This window comes from Diorhabda carinulata, chromosome 6 (assembly GCF_026250575.1).
Source record: "Diorhabda carinulata isolate Delta chromosome 6, icDioCari1.1, whole genome shotgun sequence".
In the NCBI taxonomy this organism is placed as follows: Eukaryota; Metazoa; Arthropoda; class Insecta; order Coleoptera; family Chrysomelidae; genus Diorhabda; species Diorhabda carinulata.
In genome coordinates this window covers 27716801-27742650 of record NC_079465.1, presented here as the reverse complement: position 1 = coordinate 27742650, position 25850 = coordinate 27716801, and the positions used below count along the sequence as shown (strand labels likewise).

The window sequence follows — 25850 nt, the reverse complement described above, 5'->3', positions numbered from 1 at the left end:
AAAGTACGTGTTATTATGATAATTTTTGTGGTATTCCTAACAATGATTAAGTACTAAAAATTCAGGTCACATGTCAATTTGATTATCATCAATTCGTAAACCAATTGCTTAATTGATGTTTTTGAAAAATTAATACTATTTACTTAAACGGTACTTAGGAAATTGGTCTAAATATACAGAGTGAGTTTTATGTATGGAACGGCTAAATTATCTCGAAAACGGCTTGTATGATTTTTACAAATTTTATCAATAATTTATATCTTAACCGAAATCCCATAAAAATATCCACTGTCAGTGAATTAGTAAAAGAGTATAACGAAACTGGTTCAGGAAAAGATTCATCCAAATCAGGGCACAGAACTTACTGACACTAGGCCTTGTTACGAGATTTGTATTAGCACATAAATTATTAAAGAATATTCAAATTGAACGAGTTTATTCAATCGTAGCCCCCTCAATGTACAATATTTATTATAACTTTCGTGGAGATCTGTAAATGTAGCTCCGAAACTATCACATCAAGGTATAAAGAAAATTACATGAAGAATTATCAGTATTCCTTAAGGATTTCTAATAATACAAAATGTATAGGGTGATTCATTTGAAATAACAAAGTTCATTATTTTTTCAAAAAAAGGGAAGATCTGACAATAACATAAATAACATAATAATGGTCGTATCGCAAGGCCCTTGCGCAACAAAAATTTATAAAAATCGTAGAAGCCGTTTCCGAGATAATTAAGGTGTTCCATACATTAAACTCACTCTGTATGTATTACAAATATTAGAACACTTTGTTTTTAAAATGAAAACTGTACATATCAACATTATGAATAAAAATGTTGGTCAAAATGAAAAAATAGATTAATAGATGGGTGATTCCATTATAACTGTGATATTCAATGTCCTGTATTGTTTTTTTGTACTAGTCATTAATTAATAATCAATTAATAAAAATTTTGTGTTAATTGAATAATTCTTAAGATATTTAAACATTATTTTTATACAATATAACTTGCCACTTAAAAAAAACTTATACTACATCACTTGAATGTCAGTACCGTGTCATGTCCATTCCTAGAATTTACCGATAAATTATTAATTTTTTTTGTCGTAACAAATGATTTAAACTAATTACCTTATAAATTCTAATGTTTATGATCAAACTGAGGAAAATTGATGCACTTGTTGTTTAATATCTTAAGTTACCATGTCAGTACCGTGGATAAATGAGTCAGTACCGTGGAACTCAAAATCCGACATTTGTGTCTTGCTCGTGATACTTTGAAGTTGTAGTAAATTCCTCTTAGAGTTTTATTTTTACAGTAAAATAGATGAATAATATGCATAAAAAAGTTAGAAAAGTTAAATTTTAAAATCTTGAAATTTTGAATACAAAAAATCACAGTTAGAACGGAATCACCCAGATATTTATAAGTAAAGAATCAAAAATGTTTCTAATGAATCTCTTTATACGTTACGGACCAAAACATTAAACTATAATTTTAACCATCTTGTTATGCACGAATATTACTCAATGAAGAACAATAAAATCAAAGTTTAAATTAGCTAATTTGTTAGCTCACAGAGATTATTGATTGTTTGGTCAAATTAGACATAAAAGTAGTGGTCAAATAACAAAAATTTCCGGGAAGCCAAATATTGGTGGAGAGCTTGAGGTTTTTTGAATTTTTCTCTAAAACGGTGAGTTTTGGCCAAAAAAATCTCAGACCAAAGCTGTAGATCTAAAAATTCTCTACAAAAATGGTTTTTTGATTTTACTCCAAGAGTCACATTATACATGATATACATTTAGAAGCCACGTTTATACATATCAGGCACTTAAGACAAGTATAAATATCTATTTGTGTCTCTTTTATATATATTATAATATTCTGAAGACAATTATTCAAAAGATAGTCAGTTCCTAACTTGCATTGATAAATACCGATACATAAGTTTTGTTAAAATTACGCGATACGATGAATTAGTACAACTATCATGTCTTCCTCCAACATCGACATCTGCTATTCAGCACTTGTATCGAGAATACTATCAAGTTCACAGATGGCTAGGTAATTAACTGAACCCAGAAGATTGAGGATGGAAATTGATAGATAATACTCTGGAGCCGATTAAAACTTCACTTCCACCTGCTCCACCTACTCCTCAACACTATTTTTTGCAATTACAAAAAAGGTTGTAAAAAATTAGGTTGCTGTGTTGTCCAGCGTGTACGAATTGCCGAGGTCGGTATTGCTCAAATGTCCAATTGAGTACAATAGAGGAAAAAAAAGAAGAATAAGTCAAAGAATACATGACTGTTGAAGTAGACTTTCAACAGTATGAATCTGAATAAGAAATCGAAATAAATCAAAACAATAGTTAACCCAACAATCTTTATTAATAATCAATACCAATAATGAGGTAATATCTAGAAATTGACGGGTATTGTTCTTCTAAAGTTTTGAGAAAAACTCAAAAATTCTAAAATTTTGACCTTTGACTCCGAATAACTTTTTTAAATCACATAGGATCGATGGGAATTTCTAAAACTTTATTTGTAATGATAAACTTCAGCTCTCCACGTATATTTGGCTTTCCGGGAATTTTTGGTATTTTAAATGTCTATATTGACCGGTCTATAAATTTGTTGATCAAATAGAAGGGCAGAAAATTCTCCAAAAATAATAATAACAGTTAGACAAAATAGAATATATTTAGACTACTTTGAATCTCATCTGATCGTCCTTCTTCTCTAACAAGGACAAATTGAAGGACAGCAATTTACTTCAAAAGAATAATGTTCATAATATGAATTTCAAGAGAACACGGTAGACAGAAATTAGAAAATTGAAGGGAATCATAAATCGTATAAAACTTGGCAAATATAATGTTTTTATCCAAACAAACTAATAATGATTTATAACAAAATTTTTGCCTGTTTTCATTTAGAGCTTTGGTGACGCCATATGTTGACAGTGTGTTTACTGTTTGTTTACGGAAAATTTGCACTCAACATCACTATTCATGAGATAAACAGTACAAATAGAATTAGATTTGCGTGGCAAAAAACCCATAGGAAAAGTAACTACAATGGAATGTCCAGTAATTTTTGCAATTACTTAAAACTAGTCAATACAACTTTTCGTATTAAATTTACAGGATGACTCGCATAATATCCAGCAGTGATCAGAGACGTATAAGAGAGTCCACAATATTACGGTATGAGGTAATTTCCTCTACCAAGTTAAATCACATAGGGCCTTAAACTAAAGCCCAAAACTTAGAAAAAAATCAGTTTTGTCAAATTATCAGTAGTATAATGCTGAGTAGAACTATTCTAGGGGGTTGATTAAGGGTGACGCAGCCTTACAATTTCACAGAACGTCATATCTGTTTTTATCTGTTAGTTGATTTAAAAATTACTTCCAAACCATGGATCATCTTGTTCTAAAACTTTTTCTTAATCTTGTAATTTTTCAAAAAGTTTTTCTAGTAATTAAATTGTTGAATGTGCGAGATGAAAAACTTATTTTGATAATATTACATACTTATTTTCAACAGAACTTTATCTATCCACGCATATAATGCCCAAAGAGTTGTTAACTCAAGACTTGGTCCAGCGAATGAATTTCTACCCATTTTTTTTACGTTGGGATATTCGATATAAAAATCAGTTTAATATAATATGTACTTCGATCTTTATCAAATTATGACTGGACACTGACAATTTATCTTATTATAATAATAGATTGCCTACATCTTGAACATAAAAATAAAAATAAAAACAAAATAGAAATTCATTTTAACAACAAAAACAGATAAATAGATACTATAATCCATTAAGTAACAAAACAGAAACTGGACATCAAAACATTCTTCCTTACTATATGTACAAGTACTTTCGGAACAACTATCGAATTATTTCAATAATTGTGATATCAGTATAAGTCATAACACACTATCTAAATATTTCACTAAAAAAAAGGAATAAGATTGTATATAAAATACCTTGTACTGAATGTACACCTTACGGTGTATTATTTATGACTTTGTGTGTGAAAATAAAATATTGTATTATTTATGACTTTGTGTGTGAAAATAAAATATAGATACGTAAACTGTTTTTAAAAAAACTTCATTTAATACATTTTCAAAAAATTATAAAGATTGGATTATCTATATTCAATTTGTTATTTCGTAACATTCCTATTTATATTAAAATTTTTGCTGAAAACATGTTTACAAAATATACGTTTCAATAATTTGTTTGGCCCAGATTTTCCTAGATTCTTCCAGATTTTGTGAATCAAAAGGACAGTTATTTTATAATGATCAGGCTTGGTTCAGCCTCTATTATGTAGTTCGCTATGGGCAAGTAAAGAATTTTAAGATTTGTAGTCTGTTTTTTAAAAGTGAATGCTTATGAATAGTGCATGTAAGAAGTGAGATAGTTTATTCATACAGTTAAATAACTGTTGATTTATAATTTTTTGATACTTCAATTTATGAGTCTTCTCACTGACTCTTGTTTTATAAAAAGTTCTTGAGAAATCTATGATAAAATTAATTATTGGTTCAGTTGAATATTCTACATTCTACATTCTACATCATTTGAATGTGAAAGCATTTCATGACAAACGATTTTTTATTCAAATCTAAATTTGAACAAACACTGTTCTTTCTATTGAAAAGGTTTCCGGTTTAAAAGGTTATTTTTCTAATAAATCGACAAGAAATTAGAATTTTTGAGTAGAAAAATACGGGTGTGTGAAGTAATTAATACCTCTAGTTACTAAAAACGGATACGAATAAAATTATTCAACATCTACACTGGAAGATGTCTGTCTATAGCGAAATATTTTAATATTCAAACTAAACTATTTTAAATATGATAACAAGAAAAACGTATGAGCGAAAAGAAATGAGTTAATATTAGTCAGGTGTATTAATTGTTAGTAGGAGTATCTATTATGTCATTCAATTTGCACCTGTTAACAATGCGTCATAATTCATAGTCATAAAAAGTATATAATAACAGTCATATTCATTTTTAATTGTCCAGTAATGTCGTATTTATTCTTATCAATAACTTTTCAACTGTTATACCATGAATTTAAATTTTATTTAAGCGGAATCAATTTCATTACCATACCATACCATATCATAAAACTTATCGGGAAGTAATGACCTCAACTCCATCAAACTGTAAGTAGTTTACGTAGTTAAGCTTTCATCAATGTTCTTCATATTATCCGAAATTCAACATATCTGTTATTCAATTTATTTTGTTAGTCATATATATTTTTGAAAGTGAAAGTTTGTAGACCGGTTTGAATTATATTTCAAATTACATCAACGCTCTAGGGCATTAAAATCATTTCACTACCTTTCCAACCTTTTAGTACTTGCGAAAATATGAAAAAGGACTCGAACTTGTAGGATCAATTCTAACAAAGAAGGATCTGTGTTTTTAAATATTTGATACACATGGGTTTAAAATTATTTTGCTCTTATACTGTATCTCTATGGAGTTCATAAGCATTAGAAAGGTTGTTTTTGGAATAACTTACGTACTATGTATGAAAAAACTGTGAATATATTCTAATATATTTTCCTCTAGTTTCTACACAATCTCCAGAACGTTTGACTTAAGTTTCTATGCCACTTTAAAAATTTGATCTATCTTTAGAGTCAAAATGTTCATACAATGCCTATTTAATTTTATGGTCGCTGTGTAAATATTTCGCCCCTTAACTTGGTCTTCGTCTTTGTGAACAAAAAATAGTCGGACCAAGCCAGATCAGGGCTGTATATTGGGTGCTCAATCTTTGTGAAGCCACATTCGTGTAGAGTAGCCTTGGAAATTGAAGCTTTGTGGGCTGGAGTATTGATGAACCTTTGTTTATTCTGCAGCTTAATTTGCGATAATTATTTGACGCAACTGGCAGTCTCAAAATATTGTAGTCATCGCTTTTTTGGTGTCTTTTGTAATTTTTGCTTTTTTCGCACAGGCTCACCCCTTATAAATGATCTTATTACACTTTTTAACCTTCTACTCGACACTGATTTGCTCTGAGGCGGTAAATCAAGGCAGCAACCGTACACTAATTTTTGTCACTTGTAAATACTCATTTAGGATCCTTGAAACAATAGTTTTGGAACTTCTGGTCTGTGCTGTAATATGGGTCCAAGCGAAAAAAAACCAATTTCAAATTGTTGGAATTGCTGGACAGAAGTCACCGTAAAGTGCTCCATTCTGTTTTTGCTTTATGTTGATGTTAATTCTTCTTTGGTGAAGAATTTTATAACAGTGCAAAATTCAATTTGTGACATTTTTTTTCTCTAAATTTATTGCATAACTCTGGTTTACTTTTTCGACGTCAAACTTTACACTTGTATACAATTGTGAATATTCAAATAAAGGGTTTGAAAATAGGCAACAAATAAAATAAAAATGACTACGTAGCATAGAGGGGGCATTGCGGATGAAAAGATTATATTTTGTATTTCTTGGAATTAATATTCACTTATTTCACCCCACTTTTCTAAAATGTTCTTACTTCCACAGCTATTTGTGGTGAATACTTCTTATTGGGACACTGTATATGTTGTGCATTTTATGTCAAGATACTATGATAATTATATACATGAGAAATGATTCAACTAGACTTTTAAACTCTTGTAATTTGAATTTCATACAAATTTCTTTGCTACTAATATCGTTAAAAGTCAAGGAAATATTCTTTCATGTCGAGGAGCGGTTTATGTAACTCTATAGAAGGGGAAGATACGGAATTTTATTAATATTCTCCCAACCTCAATGTCTTTCGTTGCGTGAAAACACCAATATCACAGAAATTCAGAAGGCGACCTTAAAACTTCTGGGTGTTTATAGAAAAAAATACTACGAGGGTGAGTTCCGAATTAAAAGTATTCAATAATTGTTTCTGTACTAAGAGGGTCCTTTCTTGTAAATTATAAGTAAGTGAGATGCTAATTCAGTGTGTTTGGATTCATTTATTGAGGTGGATAATTCTTTTTTTCCCTTTAGTATTTTGTAAAATTCGTAAAAGTCGTGGCTATTCCATTTATTCACTCCTATGTCCACTGTATCTATCAATTCGTTCCATTTGTTAATGGTATTTCCCTTTCTCTCTCGCAAATCAAGACTCTGTCTGCAATATTCATAATAATTTTTGAATGCATTGAGATAAGTCGAAAATGATAAATTATTATTTTTTTCGGAAAGCTTGAATGCGGAAAGGAAAAATTGATATCGGTTAACATTTTCCAATTGCGCATCGTCCTTTTTTCGCATTTTTTGTAATTATTTTAAGTTCGTTAATTTTCTAAAAGTAACTCGCTTTAGTTATTTATGCTTGTTTTATAGTTTCAAATAATCTATTCTATGAAAGTCTGATCAATTATCTAATTTTTTTCGATCGCTCAACAGAAATTCACTATTTTTGTACCTTGCTCACTGTGCACTGGATTTGCTATAACAAAATGACCATAGAACTCACTTCGTGGGGGTTGTTGAACTTGAATAGAATAATTTATCCTACACTCTTCGTTTTTTTATTTCTTGTTTTGCCTTATCTACTACATATTTAAATTCTAATTTAGAGAAACGAATCATAACAGAGCTAGACTTCGTTACTGCTTGGATATAGCATCAGGTCCATATACTTTGCTTTATCGTACAAATATTCGATTTGTTTCTCCAATTTAGAGGTGAGCTTAGAGAAACTTAAACTTTTGTTCTCTGTCATGAGTGACAAATTGTCTTTCTCTCGGTTAGTACAAACATTGAGTAAACATCGTACAAAACAAAGCACAGTACGGCGCATTGCATAGCAAGAACACAACAAACATCAGCAAACCGAAGGACTTAAGTGACAACCGTTGTGGCACAAAAAAGTTCGTGGAAGTGGACTAGAATAAATCGAGCCACGGTTGATTCTAGTTTAAACCAGTGAAAATCAGTTCAATGTGTTTCGATAAGTTCTTGTTCCCTTTGTTCTAGCTAAACCAAATAATATTTGCACAATGAAAATTGCGAAATATTGGTAAATTATTTTTTTCTAATAATGTTATTCGAACGAAAAAAAAAATTATTTTGTTTAGATTTTTCAAGCATAAAAAAAAGTTTTTACTAATTCAAAAGAATCCTCAAATTATGGAGTGCTTTAAGTACCGGAAGGAATTAACCAATTTCAAATTTTTTATGCCATTTCCGTACTTAACACAATAGACTCCTTCTCCACACCGAAGCTTTCCGGAATAGAAAATAATTTTTTTCGTCAATTTTTCTCACGAAAAATCACTCCTAATTGTGTGGATATAAATGATGAAAATTTGACGTATGATAGTAGAATCATTCCTATCTTCGAACCAATGAAATCAAATTTTTCCTAAACTTATTTTGTTCCTAAAAATTACATCAGCAAGGTCTATATACAGAAGTAGTAACAAAGTCAATATTGATACTATCTTATCTAAATTTTTACTAGATTTCCATTTGATCAAACAGTTCAACATCGAATACAACACTTCTTAAAATGTAAATTAGTAAACAGTGAGGTTGTTCAATAATTTTTATTCCTTTGTGAAGAAGAACACGGAATTATTTAGAAAAATGATTTTGAATTGTGAATATTCTGTACCTGTACCTAATTTATATATTGAAATAAAAATAAAAAATTGTGAAGGCAGAATTGAAACGAATTGTTACTTTTTGGAAAAAAATTAATAAATAAATATTATCAAAAACTTTTTGGTCATTGTTCATTAATCTATTATATTGTTTCACAGTAATGACAGAAGGAAACCATGCTAATATTATAGAAAACGAATTGCCATTCAACAACGATCAAAATGCAGAAAACAAACCGCACAAAAGAAAAGTTGAAATCAGTAACATTAGAGACAAAGAGGGAAAAAAAGAAGACGTATTTGTACCAAAAATTCGGTGGCCCGACACTTTAGTACAATTATACCTACATTTAGGTTGTTTATATGGACTGTATTTATGTGTAGTTTCAGCGAAATTCGTTACAGTTATATTTGGTAAGTTATTTCCATTATTATGTACTATAACTTTATGAGTAGCCGTATCTTAAGAATGGTAATACTTTTCTGCTATTCAGATTTCCAATATCTACCTAACCTAACCTAACCAATACCTACCTTGTTATCGTTATCGCTCACCAATTATTTTTGTAACAATAACAACTTTTACGTAGTTACTTTCTATAGTCTAATCTAATCTAATTTTTAAAAACAAATCCTCAACGAAGAGGAAATTTACTAAATAAAAATTAAATTATCGAAAGTGTATCTTCATTATTTATAATTTTAATTTAATGTTGAAGTCAATTGCCCGCTATTGCTTGATAACGTCGAGTACGTAAATTAAAGAAATTTAAAAGTACTTAAAGTGGATTGACACATTTATTAGTTTTTCTTTGCTTGTAAATTCATGGTATCGTCGCATATTTGTTGTTCGTTGTAATCATTATCCTGAACCATTTTTCAGAAGGGTGCCACTCTTAAGAACGTTTTATCCACCCTTACATCAGAAGTTTATCTGTGATTTCATTTTCCTACGATTCATAACGTCCCAGAATCCATTGGAAGGTGATTTTATTATTTTTAACCAGTTCATCTAATTTTTCCAGACATTTTCATCCAACTTAAATATTATGACATCGATACACTTGATGCTACGTAAATATCTTTCAGTCGATACCATTTCCATGTTCAGCCTAACTAAGATGGCTTTTCACTTACTTCCACCCCTAACCAATTTATAAACCGAAACATTCATTTATAGTTTCCGATGAAACGCTGTGTCTCTAATTGTAAGATGATAAAATTATCATTTTTATGATAATTACTGGAACAACAATCACATCCAATGTTAACAATGGACAATTTAGAAAAATATCTCTATTCGTTTGTGGAGTTTGCTGAGAAATTGATAAACATCATAGGCTAGGTCAGATTAGGTTAGTACGGGCAATCTTGACCTGAATTGATTGTGAATTACTGGAAGCCCCTTTGTGTGATCCTATATTTGAAAACTTCATACCTACTTCACGACCCTCCGATAATCTTCCCTTTTATAATCCATTTTCAAGAATTTCCAATCCATTTCTGCTATTTCTTCCACTTTATCTACGAGGATGATCCCAGAAGCACCTTGCCCAACAAAGGAAACACAAAAATTTTGGAAAAAATATATCACTTTTCCAACAGTTGGTCTCCTTTTAGCTCCATAGACTTTTCCCAACGATGTTCAATAAGATCGATGCCCTTTTTATAATGAGATACGTCAAGGTCCTTAAAATAGCTTCCGACATCATCCCTTCATTGCTGGAATCTTCGACCACCGAGGTATTTTTTTAAGCCTGGAAACAGAAAATAATCCGAGGGGACTGTATCTGGCGAATAGGGTGCATGAAGAAGCAATCTTTAATTCATTAATTTTGGTCATTGCAATAAAGGATGTGTGAGCTGCTGCATTGCCTTGATGAAACAACACTTTCTTCTTATCCAAATGCGGTCGTTATTGCTTGATTGATTTTTTCGCTCAAACTTTGCAATAAGTTCGCATAAATCCAGCCGTTAATAGATTCTCCTTTTTCAAGATAGACAATGGAAATTATTCCACGCGCATACCAAAAAACCGACTCCATGACCTTGCCTGCAAATGGAACGGTATTTGCCTTCTTTGGAGCTCATTCTCCCTTTTTGATCCATTGTTTTTATTGTACATTCGTGTCGGGTGTGAAGTGATGGAGCCATGTTTCATCTATGGTTATGAAACGGCGCAAATATTTGGGTTTATGTCTGTGGAACATCACCAACCACTCGATGGAAATCTCTTCACGACGCTGTTTTTGTACCATTAATAGCAAACGCGGCACCCATCTTGCAAACAGCCTTCTAATGTCCAAATTTCCAGTTAATTTGCGATGTAGCGCACTTTTTGGAATACCTATTATGTGTGCTAGCACGCGCACATTCAGTTGACTGTCATCCAGTACCGTTTTGTTGATTTTCTCAACATTTGTGGAAGTTGCCACCTCATTTGGTCGACCACTGTGATACTGGTCTTCGCAGGTCGTATGATCTCGTTCAAACTCTGCTACCAAATATTTTATTGATAATGAAGGAGTCTTACCCATAAATTGTGTACTCTAGGTCAGTCCAGTACTTCTGGGACCACTCGTTTTGTGTTGTCTGCATGTGTGTTTCCGGTAGAGCAGATGCTCTATCTTATCTTCTGCTACGTAATACTTTACAATAGTTGTCATTCCCAATTTCTGGAGATAGTAGTATTATAACTGTCTTCTCGAACCTCGTCTCACTCTTAGTAAACCTATCTGCTTTGGAGTATCTTTCCTCTTCATATAATCGTGGTACCGAACAGAGTGTAACGAATTCATGAGACTTCTTAGTAGCTTCATTAATAAATTCCACAACAAAGTACTACGCATCCTATTATGTCTCTAACGAGGTTATTCACCATGACATCTCCCTGGAATTTATTAAAGAAGCCATTAAAGTTTTTACTGCCAAGAGAGAGTGTCAGCTCATCCCAATGCAATGTGCTACCAAATCAGTTAAATGTGCGCGACAATAGTGAAGAGCGAAGGTTGAAACGCCTGCTGCCCCCGATCTGAATGATTAACAAATTAAGATTAAAAAGAGGTTACTCGCTGAAGTAGCTCTTCACGAATCTCCATTCAATGATATCCAAATGGTCTTGCTTACAAGGCAGATTGCATTTTAGTCTGAGAGTTGAAAAAAAAATGGTAAATGATTCTGATTTAGCTCATGCATAATACTCGTACGTAAAAATTAGAATGATTTGCTGAGATTTTATAGGAATTCTTCAAATGAAAAAAAAAATGTATGATTTTTATAATTTACAATGAAACCGTATTGATTGTATCAATCTTCACGACATATATCCTCGTTTATTGAATCAACAAATGGCAATGTGATGATCAGATGATGACGTGCCAAAATTTAAATTCCAATCAATAAAGTTCAACAGGCTACGGGATTAAGAAAGTTGTTGAAATGTGGAACCAGAGTTGGCTTTGAGATGTTTGACTTAACTAGATTGAACAATTCATTTGTACTAATCTTGAGAAAGGTCTTTATTTCATCACCAGCAGTTATTTTTCAATTTGATAATGTAATGAACTTTTCCATCGGATATGAGTATGGATCTGGGTAATGAAGAAACAGATACTGATGAAAAGAAGAAAAGAAAGTAAAAATATGGGAGAGAAAGGTACTGAGGAGGATTTTCGTAGGAGTACGAGATCAAAACGAGTGGAGAAGAAAAACGAACGCAGAGATCAAAGTACTGTATGGCCAAGCTGAGATGGGATATGTGGTCAGACTCCGTTGTATGGGGCATATTGCCAGAATGGACGAAGACAGTTGGGTGAAAAGATGCTTGTTAAAAGGAGGAGAAAAGGAAAAGAGGATATCCACGGAAAAAATGGATAGAAATGTAGAAGATTTAGCAAGAATAGGAATAGAGAACTGTCGTGAAGCCATAACCAAAAATAGATGGAGGAAGTGAAGCCACTCCAAGCCTTGTACCTCTAAGGCCTGATGAACTGTGTGAAGATTACCGCCAAGGAGGCTCTCTCGCTGGAATTATTTTTTGCGGAAAAAGGTTCATTGAAGAAAAAATTTAGTATAAACTACGTAAGTCAATTTTCCTGGGCCAAATGCGGTTGCTTATTTGCTGCTATTTTTTATTAATGTGAATTGGGTTTCGATATCTATTTGAGAAAAAAACCACTTTGACCTTCTTTAGTTCTAATGCTTCCACTGCTATTTGACTGCTGTGTCGTTACATAGCTTGAAATTATTAAGCATCTCTAATTTCCTACCGGTTAACACCGTATCGAGATTTTTTCAATAATTTCAGCTGTAAAATACATAACTGGACACCATCTATACTTGTAGCACAACGTAATTCGATACAAAACTATTTTACTATTTAAATTGACGGTGCACAAATCCAATAGTATTGAATACATTTTAAACTATACGGCATCTAAAAGTTTAAAAGGAAATAAAGTTAACATATTGATAGGAGCAGTGTTGGCCTTGCGCTTAAGAAGACTTACCTACTCTCCTTTGTACATTTGATTTTGTCAAATCTTTCAAGTATTAACAATAAGCTAACCACCGTTAACCATGTTTCTAGTTATTCTAGAGTAGATTCAAAAACAAGTGAATTGTTTATATGAAACAAACTATCATCGTCTTCAAAAATTTCAACTGTGATTTATGGATTACAGTAAATTCATATATATATTTATAATTGAGTTTTTCAATCAAAATCATATAATCAGATAAGGCCAGTCCTGTTGGATTTTTCGTGGCGCCATGAAGTGATTCGCTATTTGATAGCGAATTGGCGGCATATAAAAGCCCAGAGCCCTTCTTGATTAATCAATTTAAATAGACGACCATTATATTTCTGTATGCGACGCCCGACGTCGACTAGGGGGCCGACGCCCTAGTTATTCGTGTCTCAAGCTCGCCATTAGGGCTTTGTGACAAAGGCGGCGAGACACGATTAAATTTCTAACCAAGTAGAAAGGCAATATACAAACAGATTGAGAAATATCATTGTGAAGGTTCTAACTTTTAATTGGGCAAGAAAGACTAGAATGCACAATTCCATAAATAGAAATTAATATTTTTTTGGAATACATATGCACACAAGTTGATATATTTGGCAGATACTATAAAAATTATGAAGAATTATCTCTTCTTTGTTTTTATACATAGTAATCAGCAGGATCTCATCGCTTGATCCTGCAGGTATCTGTTTTTTTGATAACATTACCTGGAGCGAGAGTCTTTCACAAAAATCATGTCGAATAGGGATGGCCGTAATGAAAAATATTGCCTGTATAATAACTCTATAGAAAATATCAAATTTTCTTACCCACTTGCAACAATATTTATCATGTGTGTTTTCGAATCTGGTATTTTTATGAGCAGCACGTCTTCCTTGTCGTATATATGATCAATTGTCATCTTTGATAGTTCGTCCCGCACAAGCCACAAATTATGCTGAAATTTTATTTCTGCAAAAACGTTGTCCACAAACTTCACATTTGAATGGTTTTTATCCTGTGTGCCCTCGCAAAGGTCTACTCAACAGACCGTTCTGTGGAAAAGTTTGAAAAGATGGTACAGCCATCCCACAGTTTCAGCTTCAGTTAAACAGATCTCTTGTGGTTAGAATATACATGATACCATTGTAAATATTTAAATGGAATATACATAAAAAAGAAACGCTAGGTTTCAGCACTTTAAATTGAGCAATTCTAGGTTTATCTACCAAACACCCAAAAGAATTCTATAGGGACTAGGGACGTGAACCTGGCTTAACAGTTCCTTGTAGTGAATCATTTGGAGACATTCTCCGCCTTTTGTGTTTTGGATTATGATATTGTTCGTCTTCAGTGATCAATCGATTATAAAACGGTTTTCAATGGTAACGTTGAACAAGTACTTTGCATGTGATGAATTGGTTAGCTTTGTAATCTTTGGAGGGATTATGGGGACCAGAACACCAGCTCTATTTATTTTCAACTTCTGGTCCAAATGGATAACCAAGATTGGTTAAGGACGTTTGGAAGTTTGTCACTTGTTTGATATGGTTTAGATTCCACTTATGCCATAGCATGCAGATGTCTAATGCTGTTGGTCTCATGCACTACAATAATTATCGTAAATGATTTTTATCGCAACTGTTGCATTACCACTCGGTTCAAAATTGTAAAAAAGTCTAATACTTATTTATAGGTCAACAAATCTAATTGAGCTTGAATCGTCCTTGGTATGACTTCTATGTATATAACGAACTGTTAAATGATAATCAAATGTCGATATGCGAAAGAATAATATAACTTTCCAGTCCCCAGTATTTTCATCTGGAGAAGTTTGTTGTTTGATTCAACTATCCAAATTCGACCATTTTCTCAATTTCATTAATCCCCCCTATTTTTTTGGTTTCAGCTCTTTTAACAGTTTATATATCAGGTTTTGGTATAACAGCCGGAGCTCATAGGCTATGGTCACACAAATCTTACAAAGCTAAGTGGCCACTTAGATTACTTCTAGTTTTATTATTCACAATCACAGGCCAGGTAAGTTATTTTCTACTGTGCTTGAGATTTTATTGTGTTGAAAAATAAATGTACTTCGACAATTCCAAGAAACTGTTTATTTATATTATTGATCAAACCTCACAATGAGGCTCAGATATCTTTGAAATTTTTTATTCAAGGTATACAAAACATTTCCTATTCTTTGAGTTATTTATCTGTTTTCTGGAGGTTAGGTTGCTACATACAACATTACAAACATCAGAAGCTTACAACAGATACAAATTGATTAGTAACGAGACTTAACTTACTAGTTAGTTCGGATAAAAACCGAACATTGGAAAGAATTCTCAAGAAATTGAGAAGGAAAGTTATGAGACAACAACGGAAACAAATTACTGGATTTTGCGAATCAGGTCAAATATCAGAAAACAAATGAATAGATTACCTAACAGAATATACTGCCCACAGGGAATAACATAGAAGTCACCATTTAAGAAATCGACCAATCCCTGATGACCTCAAGAAATGAAAACAGGACACGATGGAGTCCATAATGAACTAAGTTTGGTAGCCAACATCTCAAACAAGAACTTACAAATCTTTTCTTAGTTGAATTGCAAACCATAGAGTAGATACGATTCAAACAACAAGTAGTAAGTTGTTGAAAAAATACTAGAATCGAGCTCCCTAAACATGGATTTAATAAGCAAAATAAGCAAAGGATAATTTTTTTTACCTAGTCTCTAGTCCCTACATGTACAGATCGCTGAAGGACACAGTAAATATAAAGATCAAAAAACTTGATCGAATTTGAAGATCATATTAAGTCGTTGTTGAGTTTGAGAGGCTGTAGAAATCCATTGTAGGATAAAAGTTTTCTCAATGTTTAAATAGAGACCATCCACGTCAGACCAGGACTTAATAGTAACGAGATCTTTGCCCATGGTAGAATGTAAAACTTGTATATCTGGACCACTCCAGGTTACACTGGTATTATCCGAAAATAAAGTGAAATTATCATTAATTCGTAAATCTGTGACATTATTAATGAATACCAAACAATGAATTGGACATAAAACTGAATCCTGTGATACACCTCTGCTAACTTGTAGATTACTCGAAACTTTACTATTAGCTCGTTCCAGTCGTTTTTTGTATTCAAGGTAAGATATAATCCATTTGAAGGAACACCTTGGATACCAAAATACTCTAGTTTGTCAATCAGAATTCCATGATCAACACAATCAAAGGCTTTAGCGAAATCACAAAAAACCGAAGCCGTATAAAATTTATTGTTGAGGTATATATTTGACTTAGAACAGAAGAACAGCGTCATTAGTACATTAATTAGGTAAGAAACCAAATTGTTGACCTTTCAAGTTCTAAAAAAAAAGGTAATAGACGGTTTTTCAATTTTTTCGATAAGATTGGTGATAATGCAACCGGACGATTGTCACTGGTGTTATTCTCTAGCAACAAAGACGCAAAAAATAATAATACCAGAGTAATATCGCAGGTAAAAATGTTAAATTTATTATTCAAAATGAACTGGTATAACATGAAAGTTTGTCTGCATCACGAGTACTAATAAATATATACTCTCGGTTTAGATGCTTTCGGCTTTGTAAGAGTGTCGCCCTCAAGACGCAATTATCCAATTAGTACCCTCGAAATATAAGTAACTATCCCAATTTTATAATGTGGTATTATAGAAGCGCTACATATAATATAAATTTATTTTTCTTTCTTTCTAATTTCTTGGGTTCGTATATATACCTGTTATATATACTGTTCCTCATGATAGGACAAGATTAATATTTTCTGTTCGGTTTAATTTGAGGTTAATTTGAAAGTTTTTAATTCTTTATTAGAAAAAAACACTCTATCTTCGTCAAGAAAGTAAAATTACTCAATTACCTATCAAATATTCTTAAAATGTCTCAAGTTATCTTTAAATAATACATGGAAAACAGGTAAACACTTGTATAATTATCATTTTAATGTTTAAGAATATTTATAATACAGCTAATTCATAGTTTCTTCAATTTAAACTACTTTCATAACAGCTCCTTTCAAAACTATAAGTTTGTTTAGTTTCTTGATGCTCAAGAGATTATTCAATTGATTTACATGTTTAAAAACCTCTTCATCGATAATTGTGAATCTTTTTTTTTCATGTTTTCTATAGGGTTTCTATCAACGAGTATAAAAATACACCTCAATTAGAGAAGCTCTAAAATAAAAGAGCTCAAGGTTATGTTTTCATTAAATTCTGATATTTTACGACTATTTTTCAGAATATGTCAGTGTAAAAAATAATAGGTTTACATATAAGCTATATTTACTATTTATAGAATTGTATTGTATTAACACTCACTCAAACAGCTTTCTACGAACACTGACAGGGTCAGTAGCGTGTAGATTTATGACTAATATATCAAAATCAACACGCGTTATGATAAATACAAGCGACGCTTTTATTACTCTTTGTTGGAATTGGAAACGTGTTTTTAATAACGTACAGTAACTTTTACAAAATTCTACCTTATGTAAACTCAGTCACACATGCAAGTTGCTTTACTCGTTTTCTCTGGAACTAGCACTAATTTGTCAACCTACTATTGATCGCTAAATCCATAACTCAGTTAGTAAATTTAACGACCATTCCATGCGATGATTAACACCTTGCCAATTATAGAGGATGCGAAAATTACCACAAATTGATCAACAGTAGCTACAAAAGCAATCCAAGATACAATGAGAACATACCTCCGAATGCCAATCAAATATATACCTCCGCAGAAAACGAATCTATCCGAACAAATCTGCAGAAGAAGCTGACATTAACTCACAAAACACCACTGGAACAACAGGAGAGATAACTTCATTAACACAGTTTCTAAACGAATTCAAACCTACTGTTGCAGCAAAATAGCATGGTTTCAAACATGCTTACAACACTACTTAATAAATGTTTCAAATTTAGAAGAGATTATAATCAGTGATTTTTTAAGATGTATAAGATTTGATTTTGAAAAAAACCACAAAAAATTTGAAAAAATTGATGAAAACTTCATTGGAATCAGTGTAACGATCAGTATAATTTAATGTTTGAAGATGATTTCATGCAAATGTTGGCCGTGGCTCCGCTTTAGATAGCCTTAACATGGACTCACGAGAAATAGTCCAAATGCGTTAAATCACACGATCTAGGCGGCCAATTGACGGGCCCCAAACGTCAAATGAACTGTTCACCGAAGGCGGCTCTCGATTTGGCCATTGTTTCGTGTACTGTGTGGCATGTGGCACCGTGTTGTTGAAACCACATGTCAGGCATAATCAATTCTTCCATTTTGGTAAAAAACGTCAATCATCACACGGTAGAGCTCGCCATTCACATCGCCGTTTTTGAAGAAGTACGGCCCCATGATGTCACCGGCTCATAATCCACACTAAACAGTGACTTTTTCCGGATGCATTGGTAGATGTTGCAATGCTGGTCTTCACACCAGATGCGGCAATTTTCCTTGTTGACGTATCCATTCAATCAGAACTAAGCTTCGTCTCTGAACACAATTTTTCAATAAAAATGTGGATATCCTTCCAACTTTGCCAGCTCCCATTCACCAAATGTTAGTCGTTGTAGGAGGTTGTGTGGCTTCAATTCTTGCACCAGAGTATCTTATAAGGTTTTACACCCAAATTCTTTCGCAAAATTTCCCATGTAGTTATCAGTAACACTGGCTGATACAGCCGCAATATTTTCTTCGGTCCTCACTTTACGTTTGCGTGTTAGTGGTTTAATATCCAATAGTGTAAACTGGGTTCGAAATTTAGTCACAAGCTTTCGAATAGTTCCCTCAGTAGGCCGATCAAACTCCCCATAAATTGGAAGAAGTGCGCGACGCACTATCTTTACCGGGCATGAATTTTGATAGTAAAGTTCAATAATTTGCAAGCGTTGTTGGTTCATAAGTCGATTCATGATTAAATTATAGACTAAACTATGATTTTCCAGAAATGTTGTTAGAACCAGTTAGTATATAATTAACGCTTCAAATTTCTTACCATGTATAATTTGAAATTTGTTGACGTTTGAATGATGTATAGTATTTATTACTTGTAGTAGAAGGCTCCATTATATATTCGCTCAAGTCAAATCTTCGGTTAACTTCGGTTAACTCCTCACTAATAAACTTAACAATTATCGTCTTTAGAGTCGGATGGTAAACAAATATAATAAACGCCCTCCCCTCTTGGTAGTATAATTTATTGTTATCCAACATAATATCGAAATATTTCTATTTGTTAATTCCAGAGACATGTGTATATCTGGGCTTTAGATCACAGGGTCCATCACAAATACAGTGAAACAAATGCTGATCCGCACAATGCTAAAAGAGGTTTCTTCTTCTCGCACGTCGGTTGGTTGGTACTCACACCTCATCCTGATGTTGTAGAGAAAAGAAAAGCAGTAGATATGAGTGATTTGGAAGCAGATGCAATAGTCATGTGGCAGAAAAAGTAAGTTATATATTTTATATGTCGTAGGCACAATGCAAATTCATGCATTTGATAAGAAGCCTTTTACTAAAACGGGTCAAACGTGATCCTTAGAGCTTTCTTGCGCTATGACTAGATAATTGTAGGCAGTTCGACAAAATGTTTTTATAATGTTGTAGGTATTATCTTCCATTATTTGTGATATTCAACGTGCTTTTACCAGTATCCATTCCAGTATATTTTTGGAACGAAACCATATGGAACTCATTCTGGATCAACTTCAATTTTAGATTCACCATCACTTTAAACATCGCATTTTTCGTGAATAGCGTTGCACATATGTGGGGACAGAAACCATATGACAAGTGAGTATAAAAACATAAAAAAGTTCATTAGATATAATAATAAAGATGATGATTTATAGTTGGTATATCATCCATAATATTTTAAGAAGAATAAAACCTTTTAACAAAATGAGATTAAATCTTTAATTTATATATCAATAATATATTTGATTAACTCTTTAGAAAAACTTAGACAAGAAGATTGCAAACCGTTTCATTGGGAAATTAGGAAATTTCAGTACCAAACTGTCACTTAATATCAAATGTTGTATTTTGTAACATCATCTGAAACATCGAAAATTTGTGTAGCTGAATAGATATTTACTTACGATGATAATCGTGGATATACTTCGAGAAAACCACATCTACAACAAGTATTTCTTATATATTAACTAAACCATTTGACATGCTTAAGCTATTCGTGTGTTGAGATGTCAATTTATATCAAAAACATTACTCAACTGGTTGTGAAATGTATCGGCGTGTGGGATGCAAAATTCTCATTGATATTCGAGCCAACTTGCATAATAAATGAATGTTTTATAGTTGTTTACATGAAACTTTATAAGACTTTCACGAAAATAGGAGAAATTCAACTCTGACGTGTCAGTTAATTTAAGTTATATCGTTCGGTTTGGAGCATCCACAAATTTGTTATATAAAATAAGCCAATTCACGTGCTTAAGGTATCCAATCGTCGAGATGTCAATTTTACAAACTGTTTGCAAAATACTTTACTTGATCAATCATTGTTTGGAAGTAATTTAGGTGGAACGAAAAAAACCTCGTTGAGTGTATGATATTCGTTTACGTTGTGAAAATTTTCACAAAAATTAATACCAAACTGTCAGTTAATATCAAATGTTGTGCTTATTCTGTAATATCATCCGAAACATCGAAAATTTGGATAGTTGAATTTAGATATTTACTCTGATAGTCTTAAAACAGTTTATCAGTTAAATATTTATTGAAACTCTATAAGAAATTTCAAGAAAATGGAAGAAATTCAACTCTAACGTGTAGTTATTTAGTTGGGTCTGTAACATCAACATATTTGTTATATATTAATGGATTCATTTGACATGATCAAGCTTTTCGTGCATTGTATGTGTAACAAATAGAAATTGTGCTTGTTGTGAATGATCATTTTAATATTTAATAACAGACATACACAGGAAAAAATATACGCAATAAAATAGTACAAAGAATTATGGAAAAATTCATGGTATTTGGAAATTTTAAAAGAGGATTCGATAACAATCGTGAAAAACACGTTCTTTACGATTTTCTACGGAAAACTACATTGTTGCTAAAATATTTTATAGAAGAATAATTTTCACCCATATTAATCGAAATTTATTCATACATTTCAACCTTTAGATTACGATAAGACACCAGAATTTTGGTTTCTTATTCAAGAAAAAAACTGAACACCATCTTTTTTTATTAAGAAAAAAAATGTTGGATGGTGAATTCTCAAAATTGTGTAAGGTGGAGTTACAGCAATCAAAACTTCATGATTGAGATTAAGATCAATATTAATTCAGAACATTTACAAACATAAAATAATTAGACGCTTTATTCGAATATCCATTTTTTACAAATTCATTCGTATGATCAAATTAAGGACTTACTAATACATAAACATCAATAAATATGATACAGAATGAACAGAAAAGAGCAGAATAGGCTAGGGATAGCATGGAATTATCAGAAAGAGTTATGGAATTTAAAAAATGGAGTGTACAGAAGGAGAGCAAACAGAGAACTACGAGGTATATGCAATTTAATCAATTGTCGAAGCATTTTCCTATTCCGATTGAGATGGTTGGAACATATATGTGATAAAACAGAAGATAGAATGGTGAAACGAGGGAAGCAACTACAAGTCACGGTATATTTTCTAGATAAGGAGCATTTTTCATAATAACCAGTTGTCCATCTTATAAAAATACTGAATAACAAAAACACTGTATGGTACTAATATATAGAAAACTAAATTTCCAAATACAGAAAAACTGATCCTTACATTTGATGAGGTTATCGAAATGTTTTGATTGATTTGTCGCACTATTCCATCAATCTTGAAATTTTCTTTTTGTGATCTAAGTTATTCAACTATCAATAGCCTATTGACAAATATTCATCACTATATCACACAAAATTTATCTTGTCTTGTCCTAATAAATAGTATTATATAATATATTGTGTTATGTTATTACAAATGTTGATTTTGTTTCAGGAACATCAGTTCAGTAGAGAATCTAGGAGTATCTTTAGCAACGCTAGGTGAAGGTTGGCACAACTATCATCATGTTTTCCCATGGGACTACAAAGCAGGGGAGTTGGGTAATACCTATAATCCATCTACAGCATTCATACACTTTTTTGCGAAACTTGGTTGGGCGTATGATCTCAAAAGTGTCTCAAGAAATATGGTTATCAGAAGAACAATAAAAACAGGAGATGGCAGTCATCCTGAAATCTGGGGATATGGCGATACAGATATTGATAGAGAAGATATGGAAGAATTAGATAATATGGCAGAAGAAAAATATATATGAACAAATATTCATGGATATGTCTATACAATATTACTATGTTTAAGTTGTTAATTTGAGTTATTTTCCAGCTTTAGAATTAATTTGTTATATATATATAGCGACCACATATTTTGTGATTTATTGCAAAATAAAGTGTATTTATTATAATAAAAATGTTTTTTTTTGAGTAAGCCATTCGTACATAGTTTGTTTTCACAAATGATCCACATTGGTGTATAATTTTCAAGCGTTTTTAAGTGAAAAAGTGAGAAAAAAATAATATAATATAATTCATGCATTCTCCTCAATTCTCATGAATAATGATATTGCGTATTTTCTAAAACTGCTATTGAGAATTTTGTTTAATACTCGGGAATGATGAGATGCGTTGTATTGAGTGTTCTGGAGTAGCACTCCAATCTCTGGGGAAATAATTTTATAGGTAAATATAAGTTGGAAAAACAAAACACAAAAAACAAAAACGCTTCGTAAGCGAGTTGTAGTTATTCCTGATCCACCAATAATAGGAAGCCATCGTATCTGAATTGTTTGTTTGATCTATATGTATTTTGACCTGAAAAATTGATCTCAGATCTGTAACTGTAATAGTTTTTACGTTAACTGACGTAAAATGCAAAAGACTCAACTCCAAAATACCCTTTTTAACGTTTGTATTAAAATAACTTCGTTAAATACCCAATTGAATTAAACTTTCAATTAAAACTTACAGAAAATTACAGGATCAAATAATTTTCTTAATATTATCCAAAACTTAACACTTGTGTACATCATTTTTGTTTTGATTATCATTCAGTAAAATATTTTGAACTTGCATTACTTTTTATTGAGGTTGGACACATCATTCTCTTCAGAATCAAATTTTCTGTAAGTTTTACTTGAAAGTTCAATGTATTTATAGGGCATTTGACGAAGTTATCTTACTCCAAACCTGAAAAAAGTGTATTTTGGAGTTGATTTTTTTGTATTTTACGACAGTTAACGTATTAACTATTACAGTTACAGATTTGATACCTATTTTATTCAATTTTTCAGATCAAAATGCGTATAGACCAAACAAATTAGCATGACAATTTCAGACCCGAGACATTCAATATGGTTTCCTATTATTGGTGGATCAGGAATAACTACAACTCGCTTACGAAGCGTTTTTGTTATACCAACTTATATTTACCTATGGAATCAATTCCCGAGAGATTGGAGTCCTATTTCGAAACACCTTGCATAAAACTCTACACGCTTAAATTCAGTTTTATATATTTCCTTGTTCTGGGTCTATTATCTAGACATGCAAGTTATGTGTCAGGATGGACTACAATTAGAAACACTTAATTGTTACTGAAATTTTATTTATTTATGTGTTTATATATAACTAATAGAACATGAATGTTCATACCTCAATTGTTTATTTAATGATAATCTCCAACAACATTCCAATGAAATATAAACAAAGATTTATCTTACCTTCCGTAATGAAGATAATTTTTATTATCGCAACCGTACTACGTTGTTTCTACAATTATTGTAATCTTTTGTATTAGATAAGATATGAAATGAAAAATAATTCCCAAAGTTACCTTTTCTAAGGTTACCAAAGCACTTCCGAATAAATTCGAGCTCTGCAAATAGTTATAGATATCATATTATTTATCGATTCGGTAGAATTGGAATATTCATTTCGCCACTATTTTCAAAATTAATTTAAACAAAAAATACCTGATCTTAGTTATTTGGATGATAATATTTGAGCTAATATGCCGATGATACTGTGATATTACGACGAGGAAGTTAAGACTCGGATAGCAATTGCAAAAAAAGCTTTTACAAAGTTTAATAAGTTCCTAATTCCGCCGAGAAGTGCCCTTAAGCCTTAGATTGAGGGTCATAAAATTTTATATTTGGCCAATTCTTTTTTCTGTTCCCTGAAAGTGAGATCCTTGAACAGAATAGAAGCAATGGAAATGTGGTTATTGCGTGGACTTCTACCGATCCCATGGACCGAGCACATGACGAATGAAGCAGTACTGAGGAGAGCGGGTGTTGAGAGAGAACTGATTACTTACATTCCACAACCATAGAACACGTATATTTATTAAACACGTACACGTTTCTGTTTTGATTTGAAACTATTTTCAAAAAATGTTAAGTACGATATGTACAGATACGATAATGGCCGTTGTTAGCGGGAACTCACAACACATGTTTATTTACATGAGAGTAAAAACTGACTTTTCAATTATTAATAAATAATTATTGCACTTGAACTTAATGATAAATTTACGATGAGAGTAAATTAACAAGAGAGTTTTTTAGAAAAATCATAATGATACGTATAACAGTCACTGCTACGATCGATACAAAAAGAAAATTGAAATTGTAAATAAGAATTGATGGTACTATAATTATCATATTCGATTGCCATCTTGCAATCCTATTGTGGATCTGTGGATAAAATAAAAAAAGTGAAAATCGCTATGGAAAAATAGGAATTCATCGTAGAAAGGTGAAAAAGTGAGAGTAATATGATTTTTTTTATTCTAAGTCAAGACATATAACAAATGAAAATTTTGCCAAAAAAATATAAAGTTTATAATTAACAAATAAAAAATTGATCGTAGAGGATTGAAAATTTATGGTTGTATGTATTTTTTAATGGTGTATCATAAAAAAATGAAAACATTTAAGGGGGATGAAAAATAGATGTTGTTCGATTCTAAGACCTACCCGATATGCACACAAAATTTCATGAAAATCGGTCAATTCGTCGTTTGATATATTATTGTTTGGTGGCCATAGTATATTCAAAATTTGATGTGACGAAAAAAGTTTAAATAATGTTGTGTGATCTCTGTTTAATTGCATATAAATTTAGATATTGTTATCAATATATTTATAAAGAACAGTCTATTATGGATATTCTACGAACCTCGTATCAACTGATAACTTATAACAATAATTATCTACTCGTTACAGCCTATTATTGAGTCATTTCACATACCATACCTTCTATATTTAGTTGTTCCCTAAAATAACATTCTTTGTTTCCACTAAATATTTATATTGTTGTGCGTTGTTTTGAAAAATAACATAAAATCTTCAACTTTAGTGTGAAATGAATGTTTTACCTTATAATTCCTCGTCTTGCTAAGTAGAATGTTACCAAAAACTTTATTGTTGATTGCAAAGTTATTTAAAACATATTGTGATAGAGATAAAGCAACCAATGATATCTGGTCTATCATATTAATAATAATTCTGGTGATGTCTAGTGT

At 31.7% G+C, this 25850-nt stretch overlaps 1 protein-coding gene across 2 annotated transcripts in view; it reads left to right on the top strand.

Annotated features, from left to right (window-relative positions):
* The window catches only part of LOC130895173 (acyl-CoA Delta-9 desaturase-like), a 36103-nt gene extending 13369 nt beyond the window's left edge, over positions 1–22734 (top strand). The window contains exons 1-6 of one of the 2 annotated variants that reach the window (XM_057802351.1): positions 5073–5211; positions 8821–9075; positions 15079–15209; positions 19489–19694; positions 19853–20038; positions 22260–22734. In XM_057802351.1, the coding sequence (XP_057658334.1) occupies positions 5190–5211; positions 8821–9075; positions 15079–15209; positions 19489–19694; positions 19853–20038; positions 22260–22581 (1122 nt within the window). In that variant the 5' untranslated portion in view covers positions 5073–5189 and the 3' untranslated portion in view covers positions 22582–22734. Of the gene's footprint in view, positions 1–5072; positions 5212–8820; positions 9076–15078; positions 15210–19488; positions 19695–19852; positions 20039–22259 lie in introns of those variants that run through there. The other variant, XM_057802352.1, reaches the window with a different exon arrangement.
* The last annotated feature ends 3116 nt before the right edge of the window (positions 22735–25850 follow it).